At 46.8% G+C, this 14,886-nt stretch overlaps 1 protein-coding gene across 3 annotated transcripts in view; it reads left to right on the top strand.

The window, feature by feature from the left end:
• ESPL1 (extra spindle pole bodies like 1, separase) overlaps positions 1-14,886 on the top strand; it is a 42,967-nt gene that overhangs the window by 12,935 nt on the left and 15,146 nt on the right. For all 3 annotated transcript variants that reach the window (XM_083599153.1, XM_083599155.1, XM_083599154.1), the window contains exons 9-18: positions 1,341-1,485; positions 2,212-2,374; positions 3,010-3,152; positions 4,600-4,734; positions 6,337-6,456; positions 7,202-7,373; positions 9,040-9,168; positions 11,161-11,317; positions 11,772-11,881; positions 13,437-14,569. In XM_083599153.1, the coding sequence (XP_083455279.1) occupies positions 1,341-1,485; positions 2,212-2,374; positions 3,010-3,152; positions 4,600-4,734; positions 6,337-6,456; positions 7,202-7,373; positions 9,040-9,168; positions 11,161-11,317; positions 11,772-11,881; positions 13,437-14,569 (2,407 nt within the window). The remainder of the gene's footprint in view (positions 1-1,340; positions 1,486-2,211; positions 2,375-3,009; positions 3,153-4,599; positions 4,735-6,336; positions 6,457-7,201; positions 7,374-9,039; positions 9,169-11,160; positions 11,318-11,771; positions 11,882-13,436; positions 14,570-14,886) is intronic.

The following is a 14,886-nucleotide window of genomic DNA, read 5'->3' as shown; positions in this document are numbered from 1 at the left end:
AGAAGGAAGTGGCGATTGATAAGATTCATCTGTGTGGCAAATTCAACCTTAGAAATGGAAGGAGGAGGTTGTTCCTTGTATTGTGGCTATTGGTCCTGCCTGGGTCCTGCCACCTGCTTCCTATAAACTCTTATTTTCCTTTTCTCTGTCCAATTTCTCATCCTTCCTCTAAGTCAGGAGCAGCTAATCTCTAATCCTCCATCTCCACCCTTTGCTGAAAAGTGTTTGGGGTTCCGCCACAACTCAAGAAAGAACTTTGAAGTCAAGATGTGCAAATTAAGAAACCTTATGCTAGAGAGGCATCTATGTTCTAAGGATATAATTTACTTTTTTGCAGCACTCTTATCAGGGCATTCTGCTCTGGCCTTTGCTAAGGTTTCCCTCCATCCTTTAAATATTGCTGACTTATTTTTGCTTTTATATTGCAAAGCAAAAAGAGTAGCTTCTCATGAATGTGCCCAACCTAGAAGACCTTGTGTTTATAATTCTCCATGTTCTTCATTCTCCTGTTCACAAGTCATAAATACAAGCATGTCACATACAAATTGCATTTAACAAATGGTGCAGAGTCCAACCCCCTGCTTCTCAATTTCCTTTCTCAGCAGCAGTTCACTATCCTCTGATCCCATAGCTGCAATTCAACACGCACACCTCACCACTCTTATGGGTCAGAGCAGGGATGGGGAAACCTGTGATTCCCCACAATGTTACTGGACTTCAGCCCCCAACATCCCCAACTATTGTCCAGGCTGGCTGGGGCTGATGGGAATTGGAGTCTAACAGTATCTGGAAGCCACAGGTTCCTCCACCCTACTGGCTGTCAATTAGACATCAGGTTAAGTTCAAGGTGCTGTTTCTTGTGTATGAAACCTTCTACAGCTTGGAACCAAAATACCAGAAATATTGTCTCACCCCTTATATACCCAATTGATCGCTGCTCTTTGCAGGTGAGGGCCTCCGGCAGGTACCATCTTATTATGAGACCCATTCCATACACTGTGGAAATCAGAACTTTAGTGTTGTGGCACCTGCCCTTTGGAATTCCTTTCCCTTGAATATCAGACAGGCGCCATCTCTGATGTTTTTTTAGCATTCTCTGAAGCCCTTCCTCCTTCAGCAAGCCTTTTAAGTTGAATTCTTTCCCAGTCTGCATCTGTACCGAAATTGTTTTTAAGAAAGCTTAGCCCTTGTAGCTTGCTGCCCCGGGCCCCTTTGGGGAGAAGAGTGGGATCTAAATTTAATAACTTGTGTGCTAAGATGCCCCAGAATTTGTCCAGAAGAGCCTCCATGGTTGATGAATGGTAGACACCATTGGCTAAACCCTGTCTCCTCCTCTGTAGCTCTGCCCTGGACTCTGTTCATGAAGCCCTGTGGCTGTTGGATTCTGTGCCAAAGACTCCCCAGAATGAGGAGCAGCTCCAGGACGATAAAGCCCAAGCCTTACTCTGGCTTTACATCTGCACAATTGAGGACAAAATGCGTGAGGTATGTGGCAGTAAGCAAAGCAGCACAGAGCTCTGCCGACTAAATTCAGAGCTGCTTATATTTTGTGTTTTAGAAGTTAAATGCTACAGTCTGTGTAAAATCATGCAGATTATTTCTACTAACCTTGCTGCAGAAGTATATATGCAGTTTACCTTATTTCCAAGCACTGAAACCTCATCCCAGACAACTAGAAACCTTAAAAAGCCCACCCCTCTAGCTTCTCAGATCTCACCAGGCATTTCCCTAATGCTTACTTTTTTTAATCAAAAGGTCTAGAAACCTCCCCCATCTTCTTAAAATCTCAGATGAGGGTCAAGGAAAACAAAATTGTATTTGATTTTGCATTCTTTCTGCTATTGTGTTGCTGCATACAATCCTAGTTAAAGTGTATTTGACTGTGTAGCAAGCAAAACATCCATAACAAACCAGCATCTCCAGGGTATCCTGCACTACAATTGTAATGTATAGTAGGATAGGATTTTTACAGTGGCATGGAGGTTGTTGTAAACTGAAGTAACCTTTAGTGAAGAATTGTGATGCATCGTGTGATGTGTCAATTATTGTGATGCATCATGAGGTTTGGGCTCAGTGAAACTACTGTAGTGGCTTTGTTTGTTATGCCCTCAGCTGCTCCACAACGGATGGAGATTTTATGCCGCTGGGGACAGACAGTATGTCCTCTTACTTCCATACCAGTCTTTATCCATGTTGCTTTTTCAAATACAGAGCATCAGGCAAGAGCAGAGGACCAGGAGTGCCCATGCCAGGGGCCAGAAAGGCATACAAGATCTTGAAGGCTTTGAGACCAATGATCTAAACTATGAGAACAAATTCCAGGATGACAAGTTCCTGTATCTTGGCATTGCATTTAACCTGTCTGTGGATTCTGGTAAGGAACTTGGTTGGGCAGGGAGGGTGGGGTGAGACACACATACATTTGAAGCAGGTGTAGGGAACTTTCATCCTGCCGGGCTGCTAAATTTGGCCCACAACACCATTTCGGGCAAACCATGCCCACCTGCAAGTCACCTGATGTCATATGATGTTGGGTGCGAATATCTGATTCAAGCATTAGGTGCTAAGAACTGTTAGCTTAAGTGCTGCCATGTGAGGTGATTGACAGGTGGGTGTAATTCTGTAAGCGGTATTGCCCGATCATGCTAGTGAATTTATCAGCTGATAATCAGGTAGAAAATGGAGAAAATAAGATTGTGGGTGTTCTCTAACCAAGCTTGCTAGTTTGTTGATTTCCAACTGGATTATAAAAGGCACCATAGATATTTCTGACCCATCAAAAAGCAACCTTAAATTTTCATTGCTCAGAAAGGGACATGTGAAATGTGACCCTTGCTTATTAACCCCAACAGTGTAGCAGCTCCAGGTGGGCAGAGGAGAAGCCTTGATATGAGATGCGCTTGAGTTTCTAGTTACTGCACAAAGAACTGTGTTTTGACTCTCCCTACGAGGTGGTGATTGGCTCTGCAGTCTCTTGACCCCACCCAACACACAAACTCTCTTTTTCAGTGCAATCAAAGTGTTTGGACGATGCCCTTGCCTTGTGGAAGCAGCTCCTCTCCTGCAAGGGCAAGATCCCAGCTGTACGTAACGTTGAACAGACAGCAGCATCCTTACACATCATGGCAGCTTTGTACAGAATGATGGGAAAGGTAATGAGCCAGGCACTTTGCTTGGGCAAGAAGTCTATATAACTGGGGTTTTGTTCTCCTTCAGCTTCCTGAAAGGCCCTCTCCCTCTTTCCCCCCACTTCCCTGCTCTCATGCAAGCACTGTATTGTCTCTCTTTTAGGCTGATTGTGAAAAGCCTTGGGGCAGCAGCATGATGGCTGCACCGGAGAACAGCCCCTCCCACCCCCTGTAGGAGTCCCATTATGCCCGCCCTTCTCCCTCTCTGCCCCTGCCAGTCTGAGGTGCCTTGCTTTCTGATTCGAGAACTGGGAGCAGAGACGGCACGAGAAACTAAGAGTGGCTCACAAGCTCTTATGACGAGCTTGCAATATTTAGTGCTTCTTGGTGAACCTAAGAAGAGTCCTGCTGGTTCACACCAGTGGCCCGTCTAGTCCTCACAGAGGCTGATCAAGATGCCTATGGGAAGTGACCACTGGAAGGTTGCCTGTGAGGGAATGTGGGAGCCAGTGGGGGTAGAGTGTCAGAGCAGGACCTGGGAGACTAATGTTCAAATCCTCACTTGGCCATGAAGCTCAGCGGGTGACCATGGGCCAGTCGCCATCTCTCAGCCTAACCTACCTCACAGGGATGCTATAAGGATAAAATTGGGAGGGGAGAGCCATGTATGTCACCTTGAGCTCCTAGGAGGAAAAGAGTAGTGTACAGTGGTACCTCGGGTTAAGAACTTAATTTGTTCCGGAGGTCTTAACCTGAAACTGTTCTTAACCTGAGGTACCACTTTAGCTAATGGGGCTTCCTGCTGCCGCCTTGCCACCGGAGCACGATTTCTGTTCTCATCCTGAAGCAAAGTTCTTAACCCAAGGTACTATTTCTGGGTTAGCGGAGTCTGTAGCCTGAAGCATCTGTAACCCGAGGTACCACTGTATATAAATGCAAGGAATAAAATAATAATGTTTCCCTCGAACTGAAAAGGGTGGTTCCACCCTTTGCTGCGTCAACAGCAAATGGCCGGTTCTGCCATGGTGAGTGGACCAGAGCTGGCAGCAACGTTTGGCTGTATATGGACCTATAAACATTTAATGAAAGTGTTAAATTGAGGTGGTACCTCAATTTCATTTTCTAAAGGAAAGAAGTTGTAACAAGTCTCCAGATGTGTTATTCTATGAACTTGACTGCTTTCCACATTCTGGAAAAAGTCATGGAGCAATGCTACTCTGCCCCTTGACCGGAAAGGGAGAGTTAATTGATTAGAATCAGATTTTGTATCTGAATGCCATCTGAGCAGATCTCCTCTGCACCCAGGAAGGCTTTCCTGTTAGGTCATGGCAACTTTTATTTACAGAGCTCGGGTCCTCGTGAGCACAGAGTTCCCTTGAATAGCAAAACTGACCATCCCCGACTGTACTGGATTGGGTCCCCACCACCCTGCACATATTTAAATAGATTTATTTCCTTTTTTATTATGCAGCCATTACAGGCCATAGAGAGTTATTTCCTCATCACAGCTCTCTCCGGGGCACTTGAAGACTCTGTGGGGAAGACCAATGCCTTGTGCCAAATTTCCAAGCTACTTCTCCATCTGGAATGTCCCAGTTACGCGGAGGTGAGCATGAAGAGTAGTGAATTGCAAAAGTCCCTGCATCTCCTGGAAAGATCCCTCTCTGAAATCCTGGAGAATCTTTGCCAGTCAATGTGGACAGTACTGGACCTGGATCTGATTCTGCCTAAGGCAGCTTGCTAGGTTTCATGCACTACATACGTATCACTGTTACAAATACCCTTTTAAAAAATGGCCACCTTATTGCTGGGAGACTTTCTGTTTCATCTACCCCAGCACAGTTGGCAGCAGCTGTTGGAGGTCTTTCTCCCAGCCCTCCCACCTGAAACTCTCTAACTAGTGATGTTGGGTGTTGAACTTAGGGCTTTAAAGTTGCTCTACCACTGAGAATGGAGCTTGTTACGGCCCGGGGCCCTATTGGCTGCCAATCTGGGAAATGTGAGAGTTGAATATGCTTCCTCAATACAGTGGTACCTTGGTTCTTGAATTTAATCCATTCCGGGAGTCCGTTCGACTCCCGGAACAGTTCAAAAACCAAGACACGGCTGCCGGTTGGCTGCAGGAGCTTCCTGCACTTAATCAGAAGCCGTGTTGGATGTTCAGCATCCGAAAAACGTTCCCAAACCAGAACACTCACTTCTGGTTTTGCGGCATTCAGGAGCCGATTTGTTTGAAAGTCAAGTCAAGTTTGACTACCAAGGTACCACTGTACAGCTTTGATGTAGGCATGCTATGCCTTTCCACCTCCTAAAAAGGATCACCAGATGTACTAACAATTCACTTTAACTCAAAGCATTAACAAAGAAAGGAAAATGCTGCTGGGGTCTTCAGGGTTGGAGATGTCTGAATAGCAAATTGCTCTGAGAGGTCCTTCCCAATGCACTGCTTTTGATACATGATGGAAAGCCAACAGTGGCAGAGATGGGCAAACCTCCCTCAGGAGGCCATCTGACAACTGTGGTGGTGGGAACTATTCCGACCTCTGCTGTTGGGGCTCAGTTCAATCTCGTCTCCCAGTGGCTGAGTAGAGAATGATAACTGCCCAAGGCCTTAGTTCAAAATTAGCAGTCTGACTTGGACCTGAAAGCAAATAGCTAAAATAAACCTCAGTGAGGGCAAATGAGACAATTAAGCAACTGTACCACTGTATGCCCCTTCATGGATCACTGCCTTGTTGTGGTGAAGGGGCTTGAATAACTCCAAGACGCTATGAGCTATGCCATGCAGGGCCACCCAAGATGGACCGGTCATAGCTGAGAGTTTAGACTAAATGTGATCCACCTGGAGAAGGAACTGGCAATCCACTCCAGTATTTTGCCAAGAAAACTCCATGGACATAAAAAAGGAGAAACTTTGAGAAGAAAGTGAGTTTCCAAGGCATGCTCTGGTTCATGGGGTCACGGAGAGTTGAACACAACTAAGACGACTAAACAACCACAACCACTGTATGAGCCATGAAGCTGACAATCTGGAGACAAGCTTATTCCTGTTGGAGGCCCCATAGACCTGATTTCTTGATGGCTTTCTCATTACTTCCTGCTGTTAAGGCCAGCTGCTGATAAACGGGACAAATGAACTCGTGTTATTTCAACTCTAGTGGACAACTGCTGTGCTAATATTCTTTTGTCCTGTTTTACTCTCTTGCAGACCACTTTAAAGGAGGCTGAATCATGCCTGCAAAATGTGGACAGAAAGAATGACTCTTGCCTGCTGACCAATCAAACACTAGCTGTGCTCCGCAGCAAGCTGTGCTTAGCAAACCACAAGGTATCCTCGCGGGGGTTGCCCTTTTACATTCACTGCACAGCACTGAGACTGGCAAGCAAGCCAGGTTACTAAAAGAACTATCTTCAGCAAAAAAGATTTTGGGGTGTACATGTGCCAGGAAGGAGAGAGTAGAAAGCCACATGGGAATGATGCTTTTGGGTCCATAGGACCCTAAAAGGGAGCCTACTGCATTATGCTATGGCTAATACTTTGATGAATCATTCAAAAACCAAGATTGCCCCTCTGCCAATATGTGATTCTTTTTGCCCATAAGTAGGCTGCACTGATTAATTATTCTGGAAGGGGCTGAACCATTTGTCACAGTTAGGCTGCGCCTCGATTTGTTCAAGATCCATCCAGGCTTGATAACTTTTTTGTACTTGTGGGCTGGAGCTTTGATTCTGCGGGGATTCTGCAGGAAGGAACTGAGGAGCCCCACCACTACTGGGCTAATTATAAACGTAGATCATTGCTAGCCACAAGTGGGTTGGTTTTTATCCTATTATCTGTAGTATGGATAGGAGAATGCTGGATCAGGTTGGGATATTCTAGGTTCAGCTATGAAATACACACATGGGCGTCAAATTGCAGGCACTTCCAAACTTTCAGAAAATTTCTCTGGGGTCAATAATCATCTGCATTCTGATTCGTAAGCTTTTGCAGCATAAATCGAATGCTGGTTGGTGCACAGTGGAAGACAGTCTTCTTTGCAACTGATCATTTCCTCCCCTCTCTTTGCGGACAGATTGAAGAAGGTGTCATGCTTCTGGTAGAAATCTTACAGAACCCTGCATTGCAAAGGTCTTCTAAGGTCTGGTACCTGCTCCGAGCCAGTGCTCTCCAGTTGACAGCCGCTTACCTTGGTCTGCCAGCTTCTGCCCTCCCACTGGCACTGAGGCAAAAACTCTGGGTTCAAGGTGAGTGCAGAAGCATCCATGCATCTCCTCCTTGATACTAATCTGTACTCGTCTGATACTTGCAATTCACCTGTCAATAAGTGAATAGTAAATGAATGGAAGATTTTGAGAACTGGGAAAGGGAAAAGAGGGTGGTCCCCGGGCGTGCCTGGCCTTAAATGGGCTAGGCCCTGCCTCCCCGGCCCGCCGATTGGCGGACGGGGTGGAAGGCACGCCCGGGGATTCCCTGTCCACGCGGGGGCAAGATCCCGCCCCCGCATGTGTGGGTGGAGGGTTTAGCCCACAACCCCCTCTCCTCCCAGGAGGAAATGGCTTTGTGAGCTGGAGAGGGTATCCAAACATTCAAGTGCAAAGAGAAGATGTTCCGTTCCAGATGTATGGGAGGAGCATAATAGAGTTAGGTTTCACCCAGCAGGTGAACAGCATGTCGCTCCCAAGTGGAAAGGGAACAGCCAATTTTAAATTCTGGGGCAGAACAGCAGTGTTGGTTGGTAACCTGCAGTTCTTGGGTTGTTGTAAATTCCACCCAACAAGCAAAGATTGAGGGTTTAAGCTAGAGATGGCAAACCTGTGCCTCTCCCCCCCCCCCCAGTTATTCTTGGATTCCAGCTCCCATCACCTATGGTCATTGATTATGCTGGCTGAGGCTGATAGGAGTGGGGAGTTCAATAATGTTTGGAGAGCACCAGGTTGGGTTGCCCAGCCTTGTTTTTAAGCCATGCCAACAGTGTCATATATCATGGAAGTTTCTTCCTTGTGTGTAGAAGAGGTTCCCACCATGCACTAGTCCTGTAAATAGTCTTGGAAGTAAAAATCTGCTTCCCTCTTAATTGTGTACTGTGTTCCAGGGAGCATCTGCATTTTTTGGGAGCTAATCAAGAGTTTCTCATCTGAGAAAGCAGGTTGCCCCTTAAAATGTACGGCCCTAGGAAACCACTAGGTGTTCTGTAAGCTACCGTATTTTTCGCTCCATAGGACGCACCGGACCATAGGGGGGGAGAACAGAGGGGGGGAATTCTCCCCCTCTCTGCTCAGCGCCCCTTCAGCGAAGCAGCAGGAGAAATGGAGCCCCTTCCATTTCTCCTCCCGCTTCGCTGAAGGGGCGCTGCGCAGAGAGGGAAAATTGTGCAGCGCCTCTCCAGTGAAGCGAAGCCTGGAAAGCAAGAGGGATCGGTCTCCAGGCTTCAGGTGGCTATCCGCAAGCCTTCAGAAGGCTTGCGGATAGCTGCCTGAAGCCCCCGGAGCACGGGGGGAGTTCCCGCTGCACTCCGGGGGCTTCAGGCAGCTTCAGCGAAAGCAACGCAAAGCCTCCAGAGCGCGGGGGGAGCTCTCCCTCTGCGCTTTGGAGGCTTCACGTTGCTATCGCTGAAGCCAAGGAGTCTGCATTCGCTCTATAAGACGCACACACATTTCCCCTTAATTTTTGAAGGGGAAAAAGTGCGTCTTATAGAGTGAAAAATACGGTGCATCCAAATAGTTAGAGGCCTAATAGGCGTGCTTATCCCTATGTGGGCATTGCGTATTGTTCCCTTGAACACGTCTCCCAAATATTGGCAGCGCACAGAGGTCCTTTCATATGGGCTGCTTGTGGAAAGGTTTCCTTGAAACTACAAAGCTTGTTGAACACAGTAGTAACGTACAGTGTGTGTTCTCTCCTCTCATGCAGGATGGAGGACCCCTGAAACGGCTCTGGGTGATGCTCACAAACTCTACCGCAGCATCCTCTTGAGCTTCTCACTGATTATCAGCGACACGCCTGCTAAAGATGCTTCAGAGCATCAGTTTGTAGATCACGGTAAAATGTTTATTGCTATCCTCTGAAAGTGTGCAAAGATTTTTGCTATTTTTCAAAATCCTGTATGCATGAAACTTACCCTAAACTGGGGCGAAGTGGTCCACTGGTGGAATATTGCTGCTGTTTACTAGTTCCTTTTCAGCCCAAGGATCTATTGGATAAAACCGATATGCCGTATCTACCCTCGAAAGGGAGCAGCTGGTGTTTTTTAGTACTAATATAGCACCATCACTATGGATTGTGCTTTACAAGCTTTTTAGAATTCCATGGAATGCAAATTGTGATACAATGCAGGAAATCAATAAAAATACGATTAAGTAATCATGCAGCATCTAGCACAGCACATTACAGTTGTGACAACAGACAGAAAAATTATTAAGTGGCCTATTTTCAAGTAGTTTTCAAGTAGTCTGGTGCATTTGGGAGCAGCTGGGCTAGACAGTTGTGCAAAAGGTGTCATGGAAAAATGAGTGGAGTAGCTTAACTAAATTTAGACTGTCCATATGCTGGTTTTAGTGATTTAAAAATTATAACTTGTTCTAGTTGAAGATGCTGAAGTTATTCCATAAAAGAAAGGCAGAGATATACATTCTGGGTGGTATTCAGCAGCTAACTGGTCCCACTAGTGGAAGCCTACATAAGGGCTTCTGTTGGCGCAATGGGGCTTCCCTGCTGTCACCCGCCCCGCCCCCGCCCCCAGCATTCCCCAAAACTGGCCTTTGGGAGGCAGGAGAAGCCCCTAGAACAGTGCAAGGGGAGGGGAGAGGGGGAATTGTTCCATCTGGCAAGCTGAAAATTTGCACTGACAGAACAATAGCCCTAGAGCTATGCTGAATTCCTCCCTCTGAAAATAAACCAAATATGTTTCAGCACACAATCTTGGAACTTGGTTGACCTTTGGTACTGGAATGGCTTCCTAACCACATAAAATCTATGGATTGTTACAAGCAAATGGCCCACCAGTTGCTACTCCTTATTTTACTTTGTTCTCTTATTTCATTTACTTTGCCATGCTCAAGCAATGAAACTCTTCAACAGCTCAACTCATCTGAGCAATGGGGTTTAAAAAAAAAAATGCAGGGAAGTAAACCTGCAACTTTGCAACCAGAATAAATGCAGCTGCAATATTTGATGTTGGGTACAGAGTTCAGCATCTGGATACTCAGCTACATTAAAAAAAAAAGTTTACAATTCTTCTGGATGCATAGGTAGGTTTGAGAAACCTGTGGGCAAAATGCCCAATTAAATCCCAGAAAGAGGCTTTCAGTGGTTGGGAGGCAAGGTGCCCTGAATTGGCTTTCCCCATGGCTTGCAGAATAAATTGTGCTAATTAGGGAATGCTTGTATAATGTAGATGAGGTGCACAGTATGGTTTACCTTGGTGAAGAATTATCAAATGAGGCAGACGCTAAGGCTGGGCGATATCTGGTTTTCAAGATTGTGATACACCAGCAGCTTAATACCACAATACGCTGATATATCACAATGTCTGGAATGTATATTGGATCCTTTTTCCTCCCCAGTCCTACTGAGCAAGCCCCCATACCACTCTGGCTCATGTGAGCTGGATCTTCCTTAAACTGCTCAGTTGAGGGGTGGGAAGCCTCCTGCTCCCTAGTTCTCGGACAAGTGCCCAGTGAATAGGTGGTCCCAAACAGTGGCGTAGCGTGGGTTGTCAGCACCCAGGGCAAGGCAAGTAATTTGCGCCCCCTAACCCGTGGATTTGCGCCCCTAACCCTAACCCCCAGATGTTGCGCCTGGTGCGGCCGGCCCCCCCTGCACCCCCCACGCTACGCCACTGGTCCCAAAGAATGCAGATGTCGCCTGCCCGATCTTAATGTATGTGGAGTTACTGTGTTCCACACTTCAGCATGCTATCTCTTTTGAAAGCCTTAAACATGGTGCACCTGGATGTAAAATTAAGATGCCCTACACATGGGCAACTTAACTGTTTCTTTCTCCACCCCAAAAAAATCGGGCCATCCTACTCAGGTGATAACTTGGTGCAGAAGTGGCAGGTGCTGGCTGACATGTTTGTTTGCTCCGAGAGCTTTGTCTCCCTCCTGAGCAAGATCGAGATTGTCAATGAAGCAAAAGCTTTCTGCCTGGAAATGCTGAAAATCTCCATGAGGCTTCAGTCTATTCGATGGTAAGGAATGTAAATGGGTAAGGAGGGGGAACCCGTGGCTCTGAACTAAAATCCCTATCATCCCTGACCATTGGCCATGTTGGCTGAGTCTGGTGGAGTCTAACAGCACCTGAAAGTGAGGGGGGGGAGGGTCAGCAGTTCTCCACCCCGATATATAATGAAAATAGCATTGCACAGACAAACTCATAGGTGTGGGAATTAGAGACCTAGACTCGAACTTGTTTTGGCCTAGTCCCTTCTCAAAAATGTGGACCCAGGAAGCCCTCTTTAATCTGTTGAGCTTATCTGTGCAGAGCTGTGATGGGCATAGGGCGGAGGACAGCCTTTTGTGAAATTTTGGTAGAGAGCAGCATGTTGAGATAGGGTGCAGCGTGTGGCTGATGCCATTTGCAGGTCAAAGGTTTCAATTGAGTATTGAGAACCCTCTAATGTGTGCTTGGCCTGCTCTTATCAGGTGTGCTCGCTTCCTGGTCTTGAAGAGTGGACTGGAACTGCAGCGCAGTGATCTGGAGCTGTGTCGCTTGGATCTGGAGCAGGTCTTGTTTCTTCTTGAGTCGGGCACAGGTGAGGCTTCTCCACTCCACCTAAAGTAGCCGAAGCAGGGATGGTAGAACTTTGGAACCTCTTGCTGCAAGAAGAATGGGGAGGCAAACTGCTGTCTGCAGAAGGGGAGTTGTTTTGCCCTGTGACTTAACTCCAGGGGATAATCAAGTCTCCCTCTGGAAGGGTGGATCTGGGCTTGAGGGCAGGGTTCCAGACTTTTTAGACTGATAAACTCTTCCCCTCCCCAAAAGCCAAACCCACCTACACGGGCAATGCATCCCTACAAAATCATGTGCCCACAAAGTTAAAAGGAGGAATTCCACAAACACTTAGCAAGCAACAGCACATCCTCCCTTTACAAAAAAAGGAGTACGAATGGGGAAAACTGGGTAGTTGGGCCGGGTACTGTTGGGTTGAAATAACGACAGACAGGTAGCGAGTGTCATCTGGGAGGCATCTCCCGAGCAAGTCTCGGGGAGTCCCTTTTATTGAATATTACAGCATTGCCACATATGTGCTTATTGCTGATTGGTTAACACAAGTACAAAGCAAAGGTTGCATTAATCACCAATAGATTAAAGGCTGGGAAAGGGAGCACAGGACTAGGCAGGCATGAAAACCTCCTTATTAAACTTTTACTAGTGATTGATATAGCATTCATCCGTAGATGTGGTCAACTATGCATTAAGAACAAGTCAGGTACGAACTCAATGTGAACTGAACATTCTAGGAATGTTTCAGCTTAGAACGGTTTGCGCAGCATCATATGCAGGAGCGAAGCGTGAGAGCAAGACTTCCCATCAGGCCACAGTCGTGTATTAGGATCATAGCATCCAGCATCCCAGCAGGGTACAATGTAAAGCAAAGCACCAGCCCCACCTGCCCTTCCTTTCCAATGCTAAGAGTGCCTGTCAGCCCCAGATGGCTCCCAGAGCCAAAGAAAGAGACCTCGGTGGCAAAAAACTAGACCCTCTAAATCAATTTTTAAAACCCTATTTTTAAAAATTGGGAGGGGCAGGATGTTTTGAGGGCACCCATGGGCAGCATATCAGCAGCCCTAGCTTGAGGGTGTAGGATCTTCAAACACACTGATACTGAGACCTGCTGTGCCATACCTGTCAACTTTTCCCTTTTCTTGCGAGGAATCCTATTCGTAATAAGGGAATTTTCCTTTAAAAAAGGGAAAAGTTGACAGCTATGCGCTGTGGGCTTCCTCTGAAAAGGTGCCATGCTTCATCCTTTCAATATTGGTAAATAGGAATCTGAGTAACTTGGTTGCTTGTTTCCTGCCTGGGCATAAAGAACCTTTTACACCCCTCTGTCCAAAGATGACTTTCCCTTTGTGGAGGGTTCAGATCAGTCTTTCCCAAACTTGGGTCTCCAGCTGTTTTTGTTCTACAACTCCCGTCATTCCTAGCTAGCAGGACCAGTGGGAACTGTAGTCCAAAAACAGTTGAAGACCCAAGTTTGGGAAACACAGATCAGTTTTGTGTTTAAGCTTTCAAATTGATTTGCAAAGTGTTTTCCACTGGTGCCAGGGGAAAATACTCAATTAGCTCGTCTCTTCTGCCTCCAGTTTTTGAAACCAAAGAAGAAAAAGAAGGTGTGAAAATCAAGCCCAGGAAAGGCAGGTCTAAAAACAGGATGCCTCAAGGTCCATGTGTAGAATCTGCTGAGGAAGAGCAGCCTTTCTTGAAAGAGGTCTCCCTCGAGTTTGTTGACACAGTCTCCCTGCAGAAGAAGACCCTAACCACCTCGCCAGTGCTGAAGTCCAAACAGAAGAAGCATGCTGGCTTCCTGAATCACCCAGAGGCCTGCCACTGCTTACTGTGCTCTGATGTGGTCCTCTCTGCCGTCTGTCTTGGCTGGCTGGTCACCTCTGCAGAGGAGGAGCTGGCATCTGGGAACAGGGCGGAAGGCTTGCATCTCCTCGAGACCAGTCTGAAACGGTGTGCCACTGTGGCTTCGCGTCTCTCCAGCATGGTAGCCTGCGTTTCTCAAGGCAAGAAGGGGGTCATGCCTCATCAGTCCCCAGTTCAGATTCTTGATAATCTGGTGGCCCATATCTACGTGACTCTGGCTTGGCAAAGTGTGAACACTGGCAGACCAGAGAAGAAACTTTGGGGGATTCTGGAGACTGGCTTGAGCTTGCTGTCTTCTAAGGAGACTCAGCTGCTTGGCTTCCAATACCAAAGGGCCAGGCTGCTGCTTGCCAAAGCTGTGGGTACCATGTCTATCCTAGCCTCTACTCAATATGACAGTGCAGAAAACCTATTTTCTAGTGCTTGGTCCTGGAAGTCCCCATTGTCTCTCCACGGGAACCCAGAAGGCAAGCAAAAGGCAGAAAAGGCGGTCAATTCACTTTGCACGCTGCCCCTGAAAAGCAAAACGCCGAAGCAGCCAAGAGCTGACCAAAAAGGAAAGCCTAAGCGAATCCAAGGAACTAAACCTCTGCCTGTGACCAGACCTAATAATCCATTTGCCCTGGCTGACTCTGATTCAGAGGCTGCTCCGGTTGTCCTTAGACCACCTGTCGAGCACCGTACCCCAGCCCAGAAATCCCTCCCAGCTCCCAGGACGACCCAGCGTTCAGCAGCCAAGCCGCGCCTGAAGGCTCCATTTGCGGTTTTTGAGGAATCTTCTCCAAAGCTAAATACCAAACTTCCAAAGGCCCCTAAAGTGTCGAAGAGAACGAAATCTCGAATTAAGGTAACAATTAAAATAATAATAATCTATTAAACGTCAGCAACCATAGCATAAAACAAGCCTAAAAATGGCCTTGCTTAATCTAGGTCATGGTCTTAATATGGAAACGTTAATTGTGGCTGCTGTGGTTTATTAACAATATACCTTAAAAATATTTAATGGCTAATCTATAGATGGCTAATCTATGGAGTTGGTTTGCAGGCTTCCAGGGTGGGGGGGTGCATCTGGTTGTCTGCTGTGAAAATGGGATGCTTGACTAGATCAGCTGCTGGTCTGATCCAGCAGGATTCTTGTGTTGTCCTTCTAAAGCAGGGATAAGA

Source organism: Podarcis filfolensis, assembly GCF_964270895.1.
Source record: "Podarcis filfolensis genome assembly, chromosome: 2".
NCBI lineage: Eukaryota > Metazoa > Chordata > Lepidosauria > Squamata > Lacertidae > Podarcis > Podarcis filfolensis.
This window is presented reverse-complemented; position numbering and strand designations above follow the sequence as displayed.